This window comes from Loxodonta africana, chromosome 8 (assembly GCF_030014295.1).
Source record: "Loxodonta africana isolate mLoxAfr1 chromosome 8, mLoxAfr1.hap2, whole genome shotgun sequence".
In the NCBI taxonomy this organism is placed as follows: domain Eukaryota; kingdom Metazoa; phylum Chordata; class Mammalia; order Proboscidea; family Elephantidae; genus Loxodonta; species Loxodonta africana.
Genome location: NC_087349.1, coordinates 26,254,929 through 26,269,506, shown reverse-complemented (window position 1 = coordinate 26,269,506; position 14,578 = coordinate 26,254,929). Strand labels below are relative to the sequence as shown.

Sequence of the window (14,578 nt, the reverse complement as noted above, 5' to 3'; positions counted from 1 at the left end):
AAGGTATGTATGTATATAAAAAGTAAGAGACCATCATTAAATCGGTCATATGCAATGTTGTTTAAATGGTGTAAAGTCAGTTAATTTAAATCAACACATTAATAACTTAAAGGAAATTAAAATTTCAAAACGATGTGGGAAGCATGTAAGATAATAGCATCCATTTATAATAGCAACAAAAATACACTATTAGCAAACTATACAAGGGATCCTCCTTAGCCTGCATGGTATCTACAAAAAGCTAAAGCAAGCACAACAGTTTGGTGGATTCATCAGTCTCAGCAAGGGGGGTAGGTGACTGTGAGAGGAAGATAGAATCAGGGAACGGCTCTCGGGGAGATCTAAGGAACTTGTAATATCCTATATTTTAAGCAAGAGTATGATATAAAATGCTCATTTTGTTATTATTAAAAAATTTCAGTTAGATTTTCTATACTTGCATACATACAAAATATTTTACAGTAAAAATGTAAAAGAAATTGAGGACAAAGTAAAATACAGTTCTTAGGCAATATTGTTGAGAGATTCATAGAAAATCATTGCTAAAGATTTCAAGAAACACAATACAGTATTCAAATAAGTTATGTAGGTAGGAGATTTACTGTACAGTTAAAAGAAAGTACAGATGCTCCCAACATGGCTGAGCTTATGCTATTTGCTAGATAATATTTCGATAAAACACGAAGAGCTACAGTATGGTGAGTCATCAAATGAAGGATACATAGGAGAAAAGATAACCAACAGTCAATAATTTCTTGAAGCACAAAATGTTTTGTGGAAACACACACAGCAAAATATAGCCGTTAATGGAGCTGAGGCTTGGGCTGGAATAAAAATTGAATTCTGGAATGAGGTCATGCTTGTAGTTTGCTGTTTTGATTCCAAAAGACTCTTCTCTTTCTGCTCACCTCTCTATTTGCACTGTCTATAAATCATGCGATTTGCTTGATGAAGAGACTCCAAAGTTGCGTGAGGTGACGACTGAGCAGCTTGGGGGCAGTGTCGGAATCCTCGCCTTCCATGTAGGAGAACGGGTAAAATTCCTAGCCAATGCACCTCCAGCGCAGCCACCACTGTCTCTCAGTGAAGGCTTCCATAGTGCTGTGATGCTGAACAATTAGACTAAGACAGACTAGGAAGAAGGGCCTGGTGATCTGCTACCGAAAACTCAGTGAAAACCCTGTGGATCACAATAGTCTGATCCCTTTGTGCATGAAGTCACCATGAGTCAGGACTGACTCGGCAGCAGCTACCCAGTTTCACCCTGTCTAGGATAAGGGAAGGGTAATCTTGGAGAAACAACATTTATTCATAGCACTTACTCGATCTAATCTAAAATAACTTTTCCATATTTAATCTAGGGACCAGAGATTCTAGAACTGATATGTCCTCACTTGGAAGAACTAATGCCCCTAGTTCCTAATACTATGAACAGTGTTTCTTACTGTATTTACATGACTCTTTGAACTCTGGGATAACATTGAATAGTGATGGCTGGTAGAATCTGCTTTTCTTTCTTTGTCTTTTCAAAAAAATTTTATTGTGCTTTAAGTGAAAGTTTACAAATCAAGTCAGTCTTTCACACAAAAACGTATATACACCTTGCTACATACTCTCAATTGCTCTCCCCCTAATGAGACAGCCCATTCCCTCCCTCCACTCTCTCTTTTCGTGTCCATTTCATCAGCTTCTAATCCCCTCTACCCTCTCATCTCCCCTCCAGACAGGAGATGCCAACATAGTCTCAAGTGTCCACCTGATGCAAGAAGCTCACTCCTCACAAGCATCCCTCTCCATCCCATTGTTCAGCCCAATTCCTGTCTGAAGAGTTGGCTTTGGGAATGGTTCTTGTCCTGAGCCAACAGAAGGTCTGGGGGCCATGACCACCGGGATCCTTCTAGTCTCAGTCAGACCATTATGTCTGGTCTTTTTATGTTTCTTTAATGTTTCACAGTAGAATCTGATTTTCAACAATAAGGATTTTCACTCCCAAAGTAAACAACACCCGATTAAAAGCAAGATGCAATTTACTAATGGATATCTTTCCTTTGGGGAATTACAAAATTATACAAAATGAATGGAAAACAATTATCTCAGGCCTTTCATTAAATGCATACTGATTTTCTAATTCCCTTCATTTGAAGATGCCCGGAGGTTTAGAAATTGAGCCAGTGTGAAAATTTGGAGAATCTTTTTGAGTAGTACTAGTGCTTCTTGGGGAGGGAAAGAACTTGCAACTTGATTCCTCCCTTGGTCTCTACGTTTTTGGGTACTTGCCATTCATTGCTCATGGAAACGGTAAGAGTGATGACTTGTCTGCCAGTTGCCCCACTGGAACCTGACAAATCTATTTCTCCATATAACTGTCAGTGTCTTTTGGGGGATCTTCCTTTACTCTCCCTGTTCCTTTTCTTCTCTAGTAATATTTCAGCCTACTTTGAGGTAATGCTACCAGGAGGGTTTAAGCTCCCATTCTCTTCTGCTGCTTGAAGAACCAACACAGCCATGATGATTTTCTCTGCTCTATGTTCTTGGGCAGGGTGGTAGTCTCCTTAATATGGGCCACAGCTGGGCTCTTTTTCACAGTCTCCTGAGTGCCACACAAGCCACGTTCAATTGCCCAGGCAACCACTAGTCTATGCTTTGTTTTACCACCACCTCTCCCTACCTCCATCAGTGGACTTAATTCTGAAGAGCCATTTTTAACTTGACATAACCTATCCAGCCAGTTTCACTTACCACAAAGGTTCACCTCTACCAAAGATAAACCAAACCAAACCCATTGCCCTTGAGTCAATTCTGACTCATAGCGATCCTATAGGACAGAGTAGAGCTGCCTCAGATTTTCCAAGGAATGCCTGGTGGATTCGAACTGCCGACCTTTTGGTTGGCAGCTGTAGCCCTTGAAGATAGTTCTTTAAAAATCTTTGCTCTGTATACATTTGGGTCTTTGAATTAGTAGTATTCTCTTATTAGAATGCCTCTTCCTTATCCACTCTTTACATTCACTCATTCATCAATGACTGTAGTGAAACATTTACCAAATTCCTACCCTGTTCCAGGCAATGGAATGTGCTAGGAGATCATATGGTGAACACATGATCTGTACTCACGGAGTCTGTATTCTGCTGCTTGTACACTCTCTCATCCTTCCAGACTCAAATGTCTTTACCTCAGGCTTCCTCCCATGACACCCTCAGACTAAGCTAGTTGTTCCCTCTTCTGAAAGGCTTGACCTCTGTGCATGCCTTTGCTGAGGTATGTATGTCACACTTATTATTTTAAGCCCATCTTCCCCACTGGACTCTGTGCTGCTTACAGTAAGGAGTAGGTCTTCACATCAACAGACCTTCATATAATGCCTAGGACAATGTTGAATAGCAAATCAATTTGAAGGGACTTGACCTTTAGGCATCATGCCAGGAGACAGTGCTTCTAAAGATGATCACAAGAAAGTGAGTGCACCGATATTCTTTCTGTTTAGACTTGCCAATTTACTCTGATAATATATCTGACAAGCTGTTGGATTTCTATACATTAAGAGAACTACTTCTATCTCTAAAAAGGATAATATTTTCATCAATATATATGCAATTCCCATCCTTAGAAACCCTTAATGTTTACTGCAGCTAATAGTTTAAAATTTTGTATTTGTTCTCTTTACATAGAAATTGCTCTTTCAGATTTCTGTAAATAATGAGATTTTCTTCTTTTTCCTATTGAGTTGTATGCTAATGCATATTGCCTGAGGAAGGAACATATGTCCCACTCGCCTATTCCTAATGCCATGGTTACTGTAGGACTATTTCTATGCAGGATTATTTCTGAGTGTCTCCAGATATATTGCTCCTAAAGCAACCTAGTATTTCTTTTTTTTTAATATATTGATTTATTTGGGGGAAATGAATTCTATGGGATAGCCTACAAAGGTTCTGCTTCTTTCTTTGAACTTCTAGAACAGCTGTAACAGCAACTCCACCACCTACATTTGACAGTAGCAATTTATAAATCCTGAATTGAATTTTTTAGTGGCAATGGCAACGTTTAAGATAACTGGACTTGTAATCACACAAATAGGAGTCTTTCTAAATTCATAACCTGGAAGAAAGGAGGCTGCTCCTGATAAAAATCAGGCCATTTCGCCAGCAAGATTTTTAAGAATAAAATAGAACAACATCCTGAGATGAGAAACCTCAGATGCTAACTGCCATCACCATAATCCCAGTAAAAGAAGAAAATAATGATATTAGTTTTCAGAGCCTAAAATGGTTCTACAGGGATGTTAATTTAAGTTTACTCATAAAAGCTTAACAAATCATTGCACTATGTTTTGACCTAGGCAAGCAAAATACTTCATAGACAAGGAAGCAAGTAACATAGGTTTTAAAATGTACACCGATCTAACTGTAACTCTAATATAATTTCATATATAAGTATTTAGAAAGAATCAAATTTAATGTACCTTTTCCAATTCTATCTTGCTTGAAATTTTCTCTGCATCATTACAGTATCTGAAAAATAAATTTACCCAGTTTATAATTTTGTTAAAATGTAATTTGGAAAATCCTAATCAAAATGTCAACATTCTTTACCCTGGAAGTGGTTTTGTTTTTTCTTTCTTCTCATCTATTTCATCTCCATTAACACCTTCTGCAAAACATTAAATAAAAGGAAAATAATTTCAATAAAAGGTTATCTTTGGGTATATGTGTATGAGAGAAAATGGCAGCTGTACTAGAAAATGAAAATAAATTCGTCTTAACAAAGTATTTTATAAACATAAATATTCCCCCCACGGTTTTTCATTGCCTCAGAGCAGTACACCAGAGCCAGAAGCATACCCACAGTAAAATCTGATGCTGCATCCGAACACAGAGAAGGAATTAAAGATTCCCAATAGAATGCAGAGAGGTCATTTCAGGACAGGAAAGTGTAACCAGAAGGTCTACTGATAAAGACATGAGAAAGAATTACATCAGAGTGGTGGAGGATACTAAAAAGTCATCCTTTCTTTTTTGCCAGAGAATATAAATTCAACCATTAATGAAAAGTGAAATATTTGTGTAACATAATTTTCTCATAAAAATATTAGAAAATATGTGTGCCATATTTTTTTTTATGTAGGAAGAGAAAAATTCAATCATGTCGTGTATGAATAGTTGATTCCAAATATAGCCAAGAATTCTTGAGCTTATGCCTATTGCCTCAATGACTAGATCCCACTGTGGCCATATCAATACATGATACCATCAATTTCCAGTCCATGGTTGGCATTTCCATTGAAATAAGTCATCTGAGCGGTCTCGACCTCTGCTTCGGCGCTGATGATTTGCTGCGCCACAGCCTCCACGATGGGCATCACCATGGCAGCAGTGGAAGTGTTGCTAAGCCACATAGATAAGAAGGCGGTACTGACCATGAACCCCAACGTCAGCCTGAAAGGAGAGAGCCTTTAGTATGGAGCTGTGCTCTCTGGGTTAATTAGCTCTGTTTATTTAGCTATAAAGGATGTTGTCTATGAGTTGGAAATTTTTTTTTGCAACACAGAAGGTTAAGGTTCACCTGGATGACGAACTCCAAGTATAGCCAATGCTTTGCAAAAATCAAAGTGGCACATGTCAGAATGGAGCTCTTAAGAGATTTGTCTCCCCAGAAACCATAATAATCTTACTCAGAAAATGGAAAAATGATTAAACTTATAACCAAACTGTAAGGTGGTATATGGTATAATAGCTCATAACATTACGCCAATATTTAAGTGCTTTTTAGAGATTTCCTCTTACCTTTATACACTAGTAAGATGAAAATGTGGTCAGGTTTTGAATTTAGGGTTCTTTATTCTTTCTTTTTATCTTTTGACCATATCTCTGTTTATCAGTATATATGCCAAAGAGGCACAAGGACAAGGAGAGAGATTAAAATTTATAAATCTACCTTTTACGAGTTTACTACTATTGTTCAATGTTGGAGGAAACTGTTAAAATTACTAGCTAAAAAGATGTTTCAGAATTTTCTGTAGACCCTATTATTTATGTTCTTCTAAACGTGACTTTCCTATTATCTTCTATTATATAGTAGTTCTTCGCTTCTAAAAACAGCATACCGAAGGCTATCAGAGTTTATGCCATGTCTATAAACTTTCAAAATCACACTTGGGAAAAACTACGATCTCTCTCGAGTGGGAGGTCCCAGAAAATCATTCGGAAGTGCATCTTTCCATAGAGAACCATTGATGAAATTCTCTGACTTCCTTTTAAAAATAGCTAAAAAAATTTCCATGCTGTCACTGGAAATCTCAGAGAACGGGAACATTTTCCACATGTCAAACAACATAAATGAAAACTTTTTAGACATTTGTTTAAACCAAAAAAAAAAAAGATTCTTAATAAAAAGAAAACTAGAAACACTTTTAAGTCACTAGCAGGACTTGAAAACCTTCTCCTATAAATAAAAGTTGGGATACAGATAAAGCTTCTGTGTGATGAAAATGCCTTAAACTGAGAAGCCACTTAGTCACCTGATGGACAGAAGGACTCTGGTGCCACTGTGTTGTGCATTGCCCTTCTGGGGTCAGTGGATAAGTGAGCAGAGGGTCCCGGAAAAGGGATACACTTCTATAGCACCCCAAGGGATATGGAACACTATTGCATTTTAAGAGTGAAATGCTCTCAGTCAGTACATGCTTTTAAACCTATAACAACAAAAATGAATAAAAAGACTTTTGTCCCATCCGAGTCATTTAAAAAATTTTTTGTTTTGTTTTGTGCTGCTTTTGTCTTTAGCAAAACCATTCATTCCATAAATGATAAACACAGACGTAGCTATACCCTAGAATGAATTTTGCAATGGAATTCAGTACAGTTTTCTTATCTTCAAAGAAAGGCGAGAAGGGAAAGGCCTGCTAAGTCTTTAAAAGCACAATGCCACTATGCAAAGGAAAGGTTTATGACCCTGGAAGTTTTCTTGAGCTCACGTTCATGTTCTTAACAAGAGGTGTTCTGTGTATAGAAAACCAAAACAACTAATTAATGAAAAAATATATATACCTTCATTTCAGTGGGGGAAAATTAGTCAAATGAGTGATATCACATATTATAGATGAAACTTCTTAATTGATTGCTTCACTTTGCCACAGTTGATTTAAAAAAGAAAAATGTTCACCTTGGAATTTTTCTGCCCACAATTGTATTTTGTCAGTAATGTCTTTGTCTTTGGTTCTTAACATCCTCCCTGATGATCAAGGATGCTGTTGAACAAATCTTGAATGTGTAATCAGCCAAATAAACAAGATAGGGCTGAAATCTACTCTGAAGTCTATCAATCTTGTCTGTTGAGGTTCAAGGCTTCTCTCAGCTTTGACTCCTACGGTGCATAAAAGGTGAGAGAGTTGTGTGCACTCATTCCAATCTCCCTGTAATTAGACCTGCAGTGAAAGGAAAGTTGTTTTTTTTTCCTCCTACAACTCAAGCACACTTTATATCACTTTCATTTTTGCAGAGGGGGAAAAAAAAAGGCATGAATTATAGTGCCATACAAATAATTCCCTAGGTGTGCATTACTTATTTGGCTATTTGTTCTGCACAAAATGGTCTGCTCTGAAGGTAAACCAGGAGTAGCAAATGCAGCACTCACCATGCCGGGTTTACACCCACCATCATCACCATTCTCAGAGCAATTCTCTTGTGTAAATTCCATTTTTCAATTGACGTTGCTAAACAGATGACTCCAATTAACAGTAGGTGAAAGTCTTTGAAATAAGCAGATGCCACCTGAAATCACAATGAAGCCCATGCTTATTTACGTTGGTGGAGGAGAAATAACATTGCTCAAGAAAAAACATCGTTATGCTGTTCTTAACTTTGACCTTCAACTACATAATCTCTCTATTTTGGTGAGAGAAATGTACATGAATCTGAATACAAATTTAAATATGCTGTGTATTCTTACCCAGAAATAGCAGTGCTAAGGAAAATGGACACAACAAGGAGGATGCAAGACACTGGGTTTTTAAAAAGCTGAGTAACATCAGGCAAGTACCTTATATGCCTTAATTTCTGTATCTGTAAACTGGGATGAACTGATCTATGCACTTAGGGTAGAATGGCAGATACTGTGATTTGGAAAAGTCTTGAGCCAAGCCTCAAACCCCTAAATATCTTCCTCACCACCCATTATGCTATAAATGCAGTCATACCTTCATATTTTGAATGCTTTTACCTTTCTTGTCATTGTTAGGGTCATCGAGTCCATTCTGACTCATAGTGACCCTATGTATAAAAGAAAAAACACTGCCCGGTCCTGCGCCATCCTCACAATCCTTGTTATGCTTGAGCCCGCTGTTGCAGCCACTATGTCAGTCCCAACTCATTGAGGGTTTCCTCTTTTTCTTTGACCCTCTACCAAGCATGTCCGTCTCCAGGGACTGATCCTTCTTTATAAGTTAGTATAACACAAATACTTTTTATTTTTTTAATAATTTTTATTGAGCTTTAAGTGAATGTTTACAAATCAAGTCCGTCTGTCACGTATAAGCTTATATACACCTTACTCCATACTCCCACTTACTCTCCCCCTAATGAGTCAGCCCTTCCGGTCTCTCCTTTCGTAACAATTTTGCCAGTTTCTAACCCTCTCTACCCTCCCATCTCCTCTCCAGACAGGAGATGCCAACACAGTCTCAAGTGTCCACCCGATACAAGTAGCTCACTCTTCATCAACATCTCTCTCCAACCTTTTGTCCAGTCCCTTCCATGTCTGATGAGTTGTCTTCGGGAATGGTTCCTGTCGTGGGCCAACAGAAGGTTTGGGGACCATGACCGCCGGGATTCCTCTAGTCTCACTCAGACCATTAAGTCTGGTCTTTTTATGAGAATCTGGGGTCTGCATCCTACTGATCTCCTGCTCCCTCAGGCGTTCTCTGTTGTGCTCCCTGTCAGGGCAGTCATCAGTTGTAACACAAATACTCTTGAGTAAACCGGTATTTTAAGCCATTGTCAGCTAACACTTTTCAGAGATCAGTTAAGTGTTCAGACACTTTGAGCAGCTGTTAAGTGCTCTGAAGTATGTTAGGTACATAAACTCTTTCTCAAAGAAAGGATTTTGTGCTCAAATAAGTTGGTAAAACAGAGTTTTGAATTACTAAAATTTTCTTTCCTGCACATCTTCTCACAACTTTTACAATACTAATGTTTATTTTCACTTTCCAAGGGGGGGGGGGGAGGTGGGAGGAGGGATCGTATACTGTATGTTTTACAAACTTATTTAATCGTAAAAACTTCATTTAAGAAAAAATTTGTATGTGCTACCTCACGGGGACAAGGACCCTGTGGTTAAGTGCTAGGCTGCTAACCTAAAGGTTGCCAGTTTCAAAGCTACCAGCCACTTCTTAGGAGAAAGATGTGGCAGTCTGTTTCCATAAAGATTCATTGTCAAATGTTGAGTCGATTCCAGTAGCGACCGTATAGGACAGGGCAGAACTGTCCCACTGGAGTTTCCTTTACAAGAGCAGATGGAGCCACTGGGTGGGTTTGAACTGCCAACATTTCAGTTTGCAGCCAAGCCCTTAACCACTGTACCACCAGGACTTCTCCATAAAGATTAGAGCCTTGGAAACCCTATGGAGCAGTTCTCCTCTGTCCTATAGGATTGCTATGAGTCAGAACCGACTCAACGGGAAGTGTTTTTTTTTTTTTTTTTTTACCTCATGAGGCTGGTATTGAAGAGAACTGACTTCAGGAAATGGTTGTTGTTGTTGTTAGGTGCCGTTGAGTTGCTTTTGTACCCTATGTACAAAAAGAAAGAAACATTGCCTGGTCCTGCATCATCCTCACAATCATTGTTATGCTTGAGCTCATTGTTGCAGCTACTGTGTCAAACCATTTCCTTGAGGGTCTTCTTCTTTTTTGATGACCCTCCACCAAGCATGATGTCCTTCTCCAGGGTCCGGTCCCTCCTGCTAACATGTCCAAAGTATGTGAGACGAAGTCTCACCATCCTTGCTTCTAATGAGCATTCTGGCTGTATGTCTTCCAAGACAGATTTGTTCATTCTTCTGGCCATCCATGGTCAATATGCTTTGCCGACACCATAATTAAAAGGCATCAATTCTTCAGTCTTCCTTGTTCATTGTTCAGCTTTCACATGCATATGAGGCAATTGAAAACACCATGGCTTGGGTCAAGCACACCTTAGTCCTCAAAGTGACATCTTTGCTTTTTAACACTTTAAAGAGGTCTTTTGCAGAAGATCTGCCCAATGCAATGAGTCATTTCTTGACTGCTGCTTCTATGGGCATTGATTGTGGATCCAAGTAAGGTATAATCCTTCACAATTTCAGTTTTTTCTCCATTTATCATGACGTTGATTATTGATCCAGTTGTGAGAATTTCTGTTTTCTCTATGTTGAGGTGTAATCCATACTGAAGGCTGTGGTCTTTGATCTTCGACAGTAAGTGCTTCAAGTCCTTTTGGCTTTCAGCAAGCAAGGCTGTGTCATCTGCATAACACAGGTTGTTAATGAGTCTTCCTCCAATTGTCCAATCCCCATTTTTCTTTATATAGTCCAGTGTCTTAGCCATCTAGAGCTCCTATAATAGAAATGCCACAGTTAGATGGCTTTAACAAACATAAATTTATTCTCTCACAGTCTAGTAGGCTACAAGTCTAAATTCAGGGCATCACCTTCAGGGGAAGGCTTTCTCTCTCTGTTGTCTCTGGAGGAAGGTCCATGTCATCCATCTTCCTTTGGCCTTGGAGCTTCTCCACACAGGAACCTCGGGTCCAGAGGACGACCTCTGCTCCCAACATTGCTTTCTTGGTGGTATGAGGTCCCCAACTCTCTACTTGCTTCACTTTCCTTTTATCTCTTGTAAGACAAAAGGTGGTGGAGGCTGCACTCCTGGGACACTTCCTTTACATTGGATCAGGGATGTGACCTGAGCAAGAGTGTTACATCCCACCCTAATCCTCTTTAACCACAGGCAGAAATTCTGATTTACAACACTTAGGAAAAATGGAGTACAAGCACACAATACTGGAATCATGGCCTGACCAAGTTGACACATAATTTTGGTGGACCATATTCAATCCAGGACATCCACTTTCTCAGATTATTTGCTCAGCATACAGACCGACAATGTATGATGAAAGGATACAACCCTGACGCACACTTTTCTTGACTTTAAACCATGCAGTGCCCCCTGGTTCTGTTCTAACGACTGCCTCTTGGTCTAAGTACAGATTCCTCATGAGCACATAAGTGTTCTGGAATTCTCATTCTTTGCATTGTTATCTGTAATTTGTTAAGATATCCATAATTTGTTATGATGCAGTCAAATGCCTTTGCATAGTCAATAAAACACAGGTAAACATCTTTCTTGTATTCTCAGCCTTCAGCCATGATCCATCTGGCATCAGAATGTCATGTTCCATGTCCTCTTCTGAATCCAGCTTGAATTTCTGGCAGTTCACTGTCAATGTACTGCTGTAACTGCTTTTGAATGATCTTCAGCAAAATTTTACTTTTATGCAATATTAATGATATTGTTTGATAATTTCCGTGTTCTGTTGGATCACCTTTCTTTGAAATGGGTACAAACATGGATCTCTTCCAGTTGGTTGCCAGGTAGCTGCCTTCCAAATTTCTTGGTATAGATGAGTGCTTCCAGCACTGCATCTGTTTGTTGAAACATCTCAACTGGAAGTGCTTGGCTAGACTGAATCACAAGACTCTGCAGAAAGAGTGGATTGTAAGAGGGAATAGCGTTTAAAAAATCAAATGATGTCTAGAAGAAGAAATGGAAGAGTTGGAACAGAACAATTCCAATGTTATATAGATCTATGGCGAAAAAGGGAAAACAATTCTGATGGTGATTTTATTTTAGATTGCACCTGTATTTTTAATACAGTTTACTAAGCTTGACTTTGTTTCAACCAAAGTAAAAATTGATGATGACCCTGAAATAAAAAGTTGACCAGTGGAAACTTTAATGTTTTTTAAATGTTAATTTATTACATTTTTCAAAGTTTATATGATCTCTTTATGTTCTATAGTAATTGGATAATGGAAAAATAAATAATTACATCAATTTCTTTATTATTTCATTTATTAAGTATTCTAACATTGAATAAGCATCTGTACCAAACATTCTTAACAGAAGTGGAGGATGCAGGAATAAATGCCTGACATGTTTTTCCCTAGTATTTTTACCCAATTGGACAGCTCTTCCACTCTCAAGGAAACCCTGGTGGCGTAGTGGTTAAGTGCTATGGCTGCTAACCAAAAGGTCAGCAGCTCAAATTCACGAGGTGATCCTTGGAAACACTGTGGGGCAGTTCTACTCTGTCCTGTAGGGTTGCTATGAGCCTGAATCAACTTGATGGCAATGGGTTGCTTTTGTTTTCCATTCTTAAATATCAGAACTTTCTCAATAGGTCTGTATTTTTTTTGTTGTTGTTTTTTTCTGTATCCCACAGCCCTTGATTGTTTTCTTTTTAACATATCACATTATTTTTGGCATATCAGTGTTATTTGTTTAACTGGTTATTGCCTATCTTTCCTATTACACTACACATTTCATGAGAACCAGAACTCTGTTTTGCTCACCACCACATATTTGGCACCTGGCAAGTGTTGGCACAGAGCGGGCGCTCAGTAAATAGTATTGAATGAATGATGGGGGGAATGAGGGAAGCAGTAAATAAGCTATCATCTCTGAGCTCCTAAAATCCAGTTGTCCACACTTTGTCTCCAACCTCCTAATCCCCTCTCTCAACTCTTACTCTTGATATAAGCATTCTTTCAATTTACTGGTGCCTCCAGACTTGTGAACAATTTTTGTCCCTCCCTGGTTCTACTCCCTGCCTCTGTGACTATTCCTTCTCAGCCTACTTTGCAAATTAGATTTCTCCACCCTTCTTTTCAATGCTAGTATTCTACAGGGTCCTGTTTGCAGTCTTCTTGTTTTGTTCACCTGATGGGTGTATTTTATGGATTCATCTTCTATCTCTATGTGACTAAAATAATGCCTAGCTCATAGTAGGCACTCATCACACACTTGTTGAATGAAAGCTGAGACACCAAGATCTGTATGTCCAGATGGATAAGCCTTCTGAGTTCCAGACTGGTGTATTCAACTGGACATGTCCATTTGAATTTCCTATAAGCAGGCAACATGTCTAAAACAGTACTTCCCAGCTTCTTGCTTCCCAACCTTCAAGCTCTTCCTCTTGTACCCTCTTTTGCAGTGAATAAAGCTTCTATCTACTCAGTTGCCCAAGCCAGAAACTTGAGGGTTGGCTGTGATTCCTTGTTCATCTCCAATCTGTGCCTGTTAGTTATCAATTCATATTCCAGTTCTTTCACATTTTTTAAACACATCCACTTTTTTGTATTCTTATGGTACTACTTTAACTAAGGCCCTCACCATTTCTCACCCGGTTATTGTATGATCTGCCCTTGTCTGATCTATCCCATACCACTGTCACAGAAACCTTTATAAAATGTAAATCTGAACACATTATTGGCCTTTCTATAATCCTTCAGAGTGCTTGGGTGGTGCAAATGGTTTAGGTGCTCAGCTGTTAACCAAAAGGTTAAAGGTTTGAGTCCACCCAGAGGCACCTAGAAGAAAGAAAAATCAGCCATTGAAAATCCTATGGACATAGTTCATGTGGGGTCCTCATGATTTGGAATCAACTTGATAGCAACTTAGGTTTTTTTTTGTTTTTAATAATCCTTCAGTGGGCAAATCCAATCTTCTCAATGTGTCATTCAAGGTCCTTCTTCACCTGCTCCCTGCTCATCTCCCCAGCTTTGTCTTTCACCATCCCACCCAGTTCTTCCTATATGGGCAGTTGCGCAAATGCAGAAATGATTTAAAACAGGCTTGTCATTTGACCTGGAACTTAATCTCCCTCTTGCCTTGGTTACTTTTAATCTTCCTTCCTGGGTTAACTCAGATGTCAGTTCTTCTAAGATGCCTTCCCTGGATACTCTAGTCTGGGTTGGATGAGTCTTCACTCTGTTATAGCACGTTTTAAACTATATAGTTATTATTTCTTTACTTAACTAGTCCCTCCATTAGGCTAGATTTTTTTTTGAAAGCAGAGAGGTATCTAATTGATCACTGTATTTATAGACTTAGCACAGGCCTGGCACTCAGTAGATATTGTTGAATTAATAAACGCCTACCTTCAAGGATCTTAAATGGTATTAACCCATTAAAAAATCCATTGCTATCTAGTCAATTCTGACTCATAGCAACCCTGTAGGGCAGAGTAGAACTGCCCCATAGGGTTTCCAAGGAGTGCCTGGTGGATTCAAACTGCCAACGTTTTGGTTAGCAGCTAAACAGAGCGTGCAATAAATTTCATAGATGCATGAGAGATACCTCCTCAAGGTACAGTTGAGGTTTAAAGAGTAAGTGATCACTTTTGCCTGGAGGAACTGGGAAGGTCTTCTTATAGGAGCTGATGCTCAAGTTAATTATTGAAAGATTACTAGACATTATAACTTACCTTTTATAATTTTGCTTATGGAAATAAACCCCACCCATCTACTTTCTCATCGCTGTGAGAA

General features: G+C 38.8%; 1 protein-coding gene across 1 annotated transcript in view; it reads right to left on the bottom strand.

The window, feature by feature from the left end:
* Positions 1-14,578, bottom strand: part of SLC13A1 (solute carrier family 13 member 1) — an 86,968-nt gene that overhangs the window by 43,672 nt on the left and 28,718 nt on the right. Inside the window, exons 3-6 of the mRNA XM_064289762.1 lie at positions 7,633-7,769; positions 5,248-5,435; positions 4,593-4,650; positions 4,463-4,511 (exon numbers count right to left, since the gene is read on the bottom strand). Coding sequence (XP_064145832.1) covers positions 4,463-4,511; positions 4,593-4,650; positions 5,248-5,435; positions 7,633-7,769 — 432 coding nt within the window. The remainder of the gene's footprint in view (positions 1-4,462; positions 4,512-4,592; positions 4,651-5,247; positions 5,436-7,632; positions 7,770-14,578) is intronic.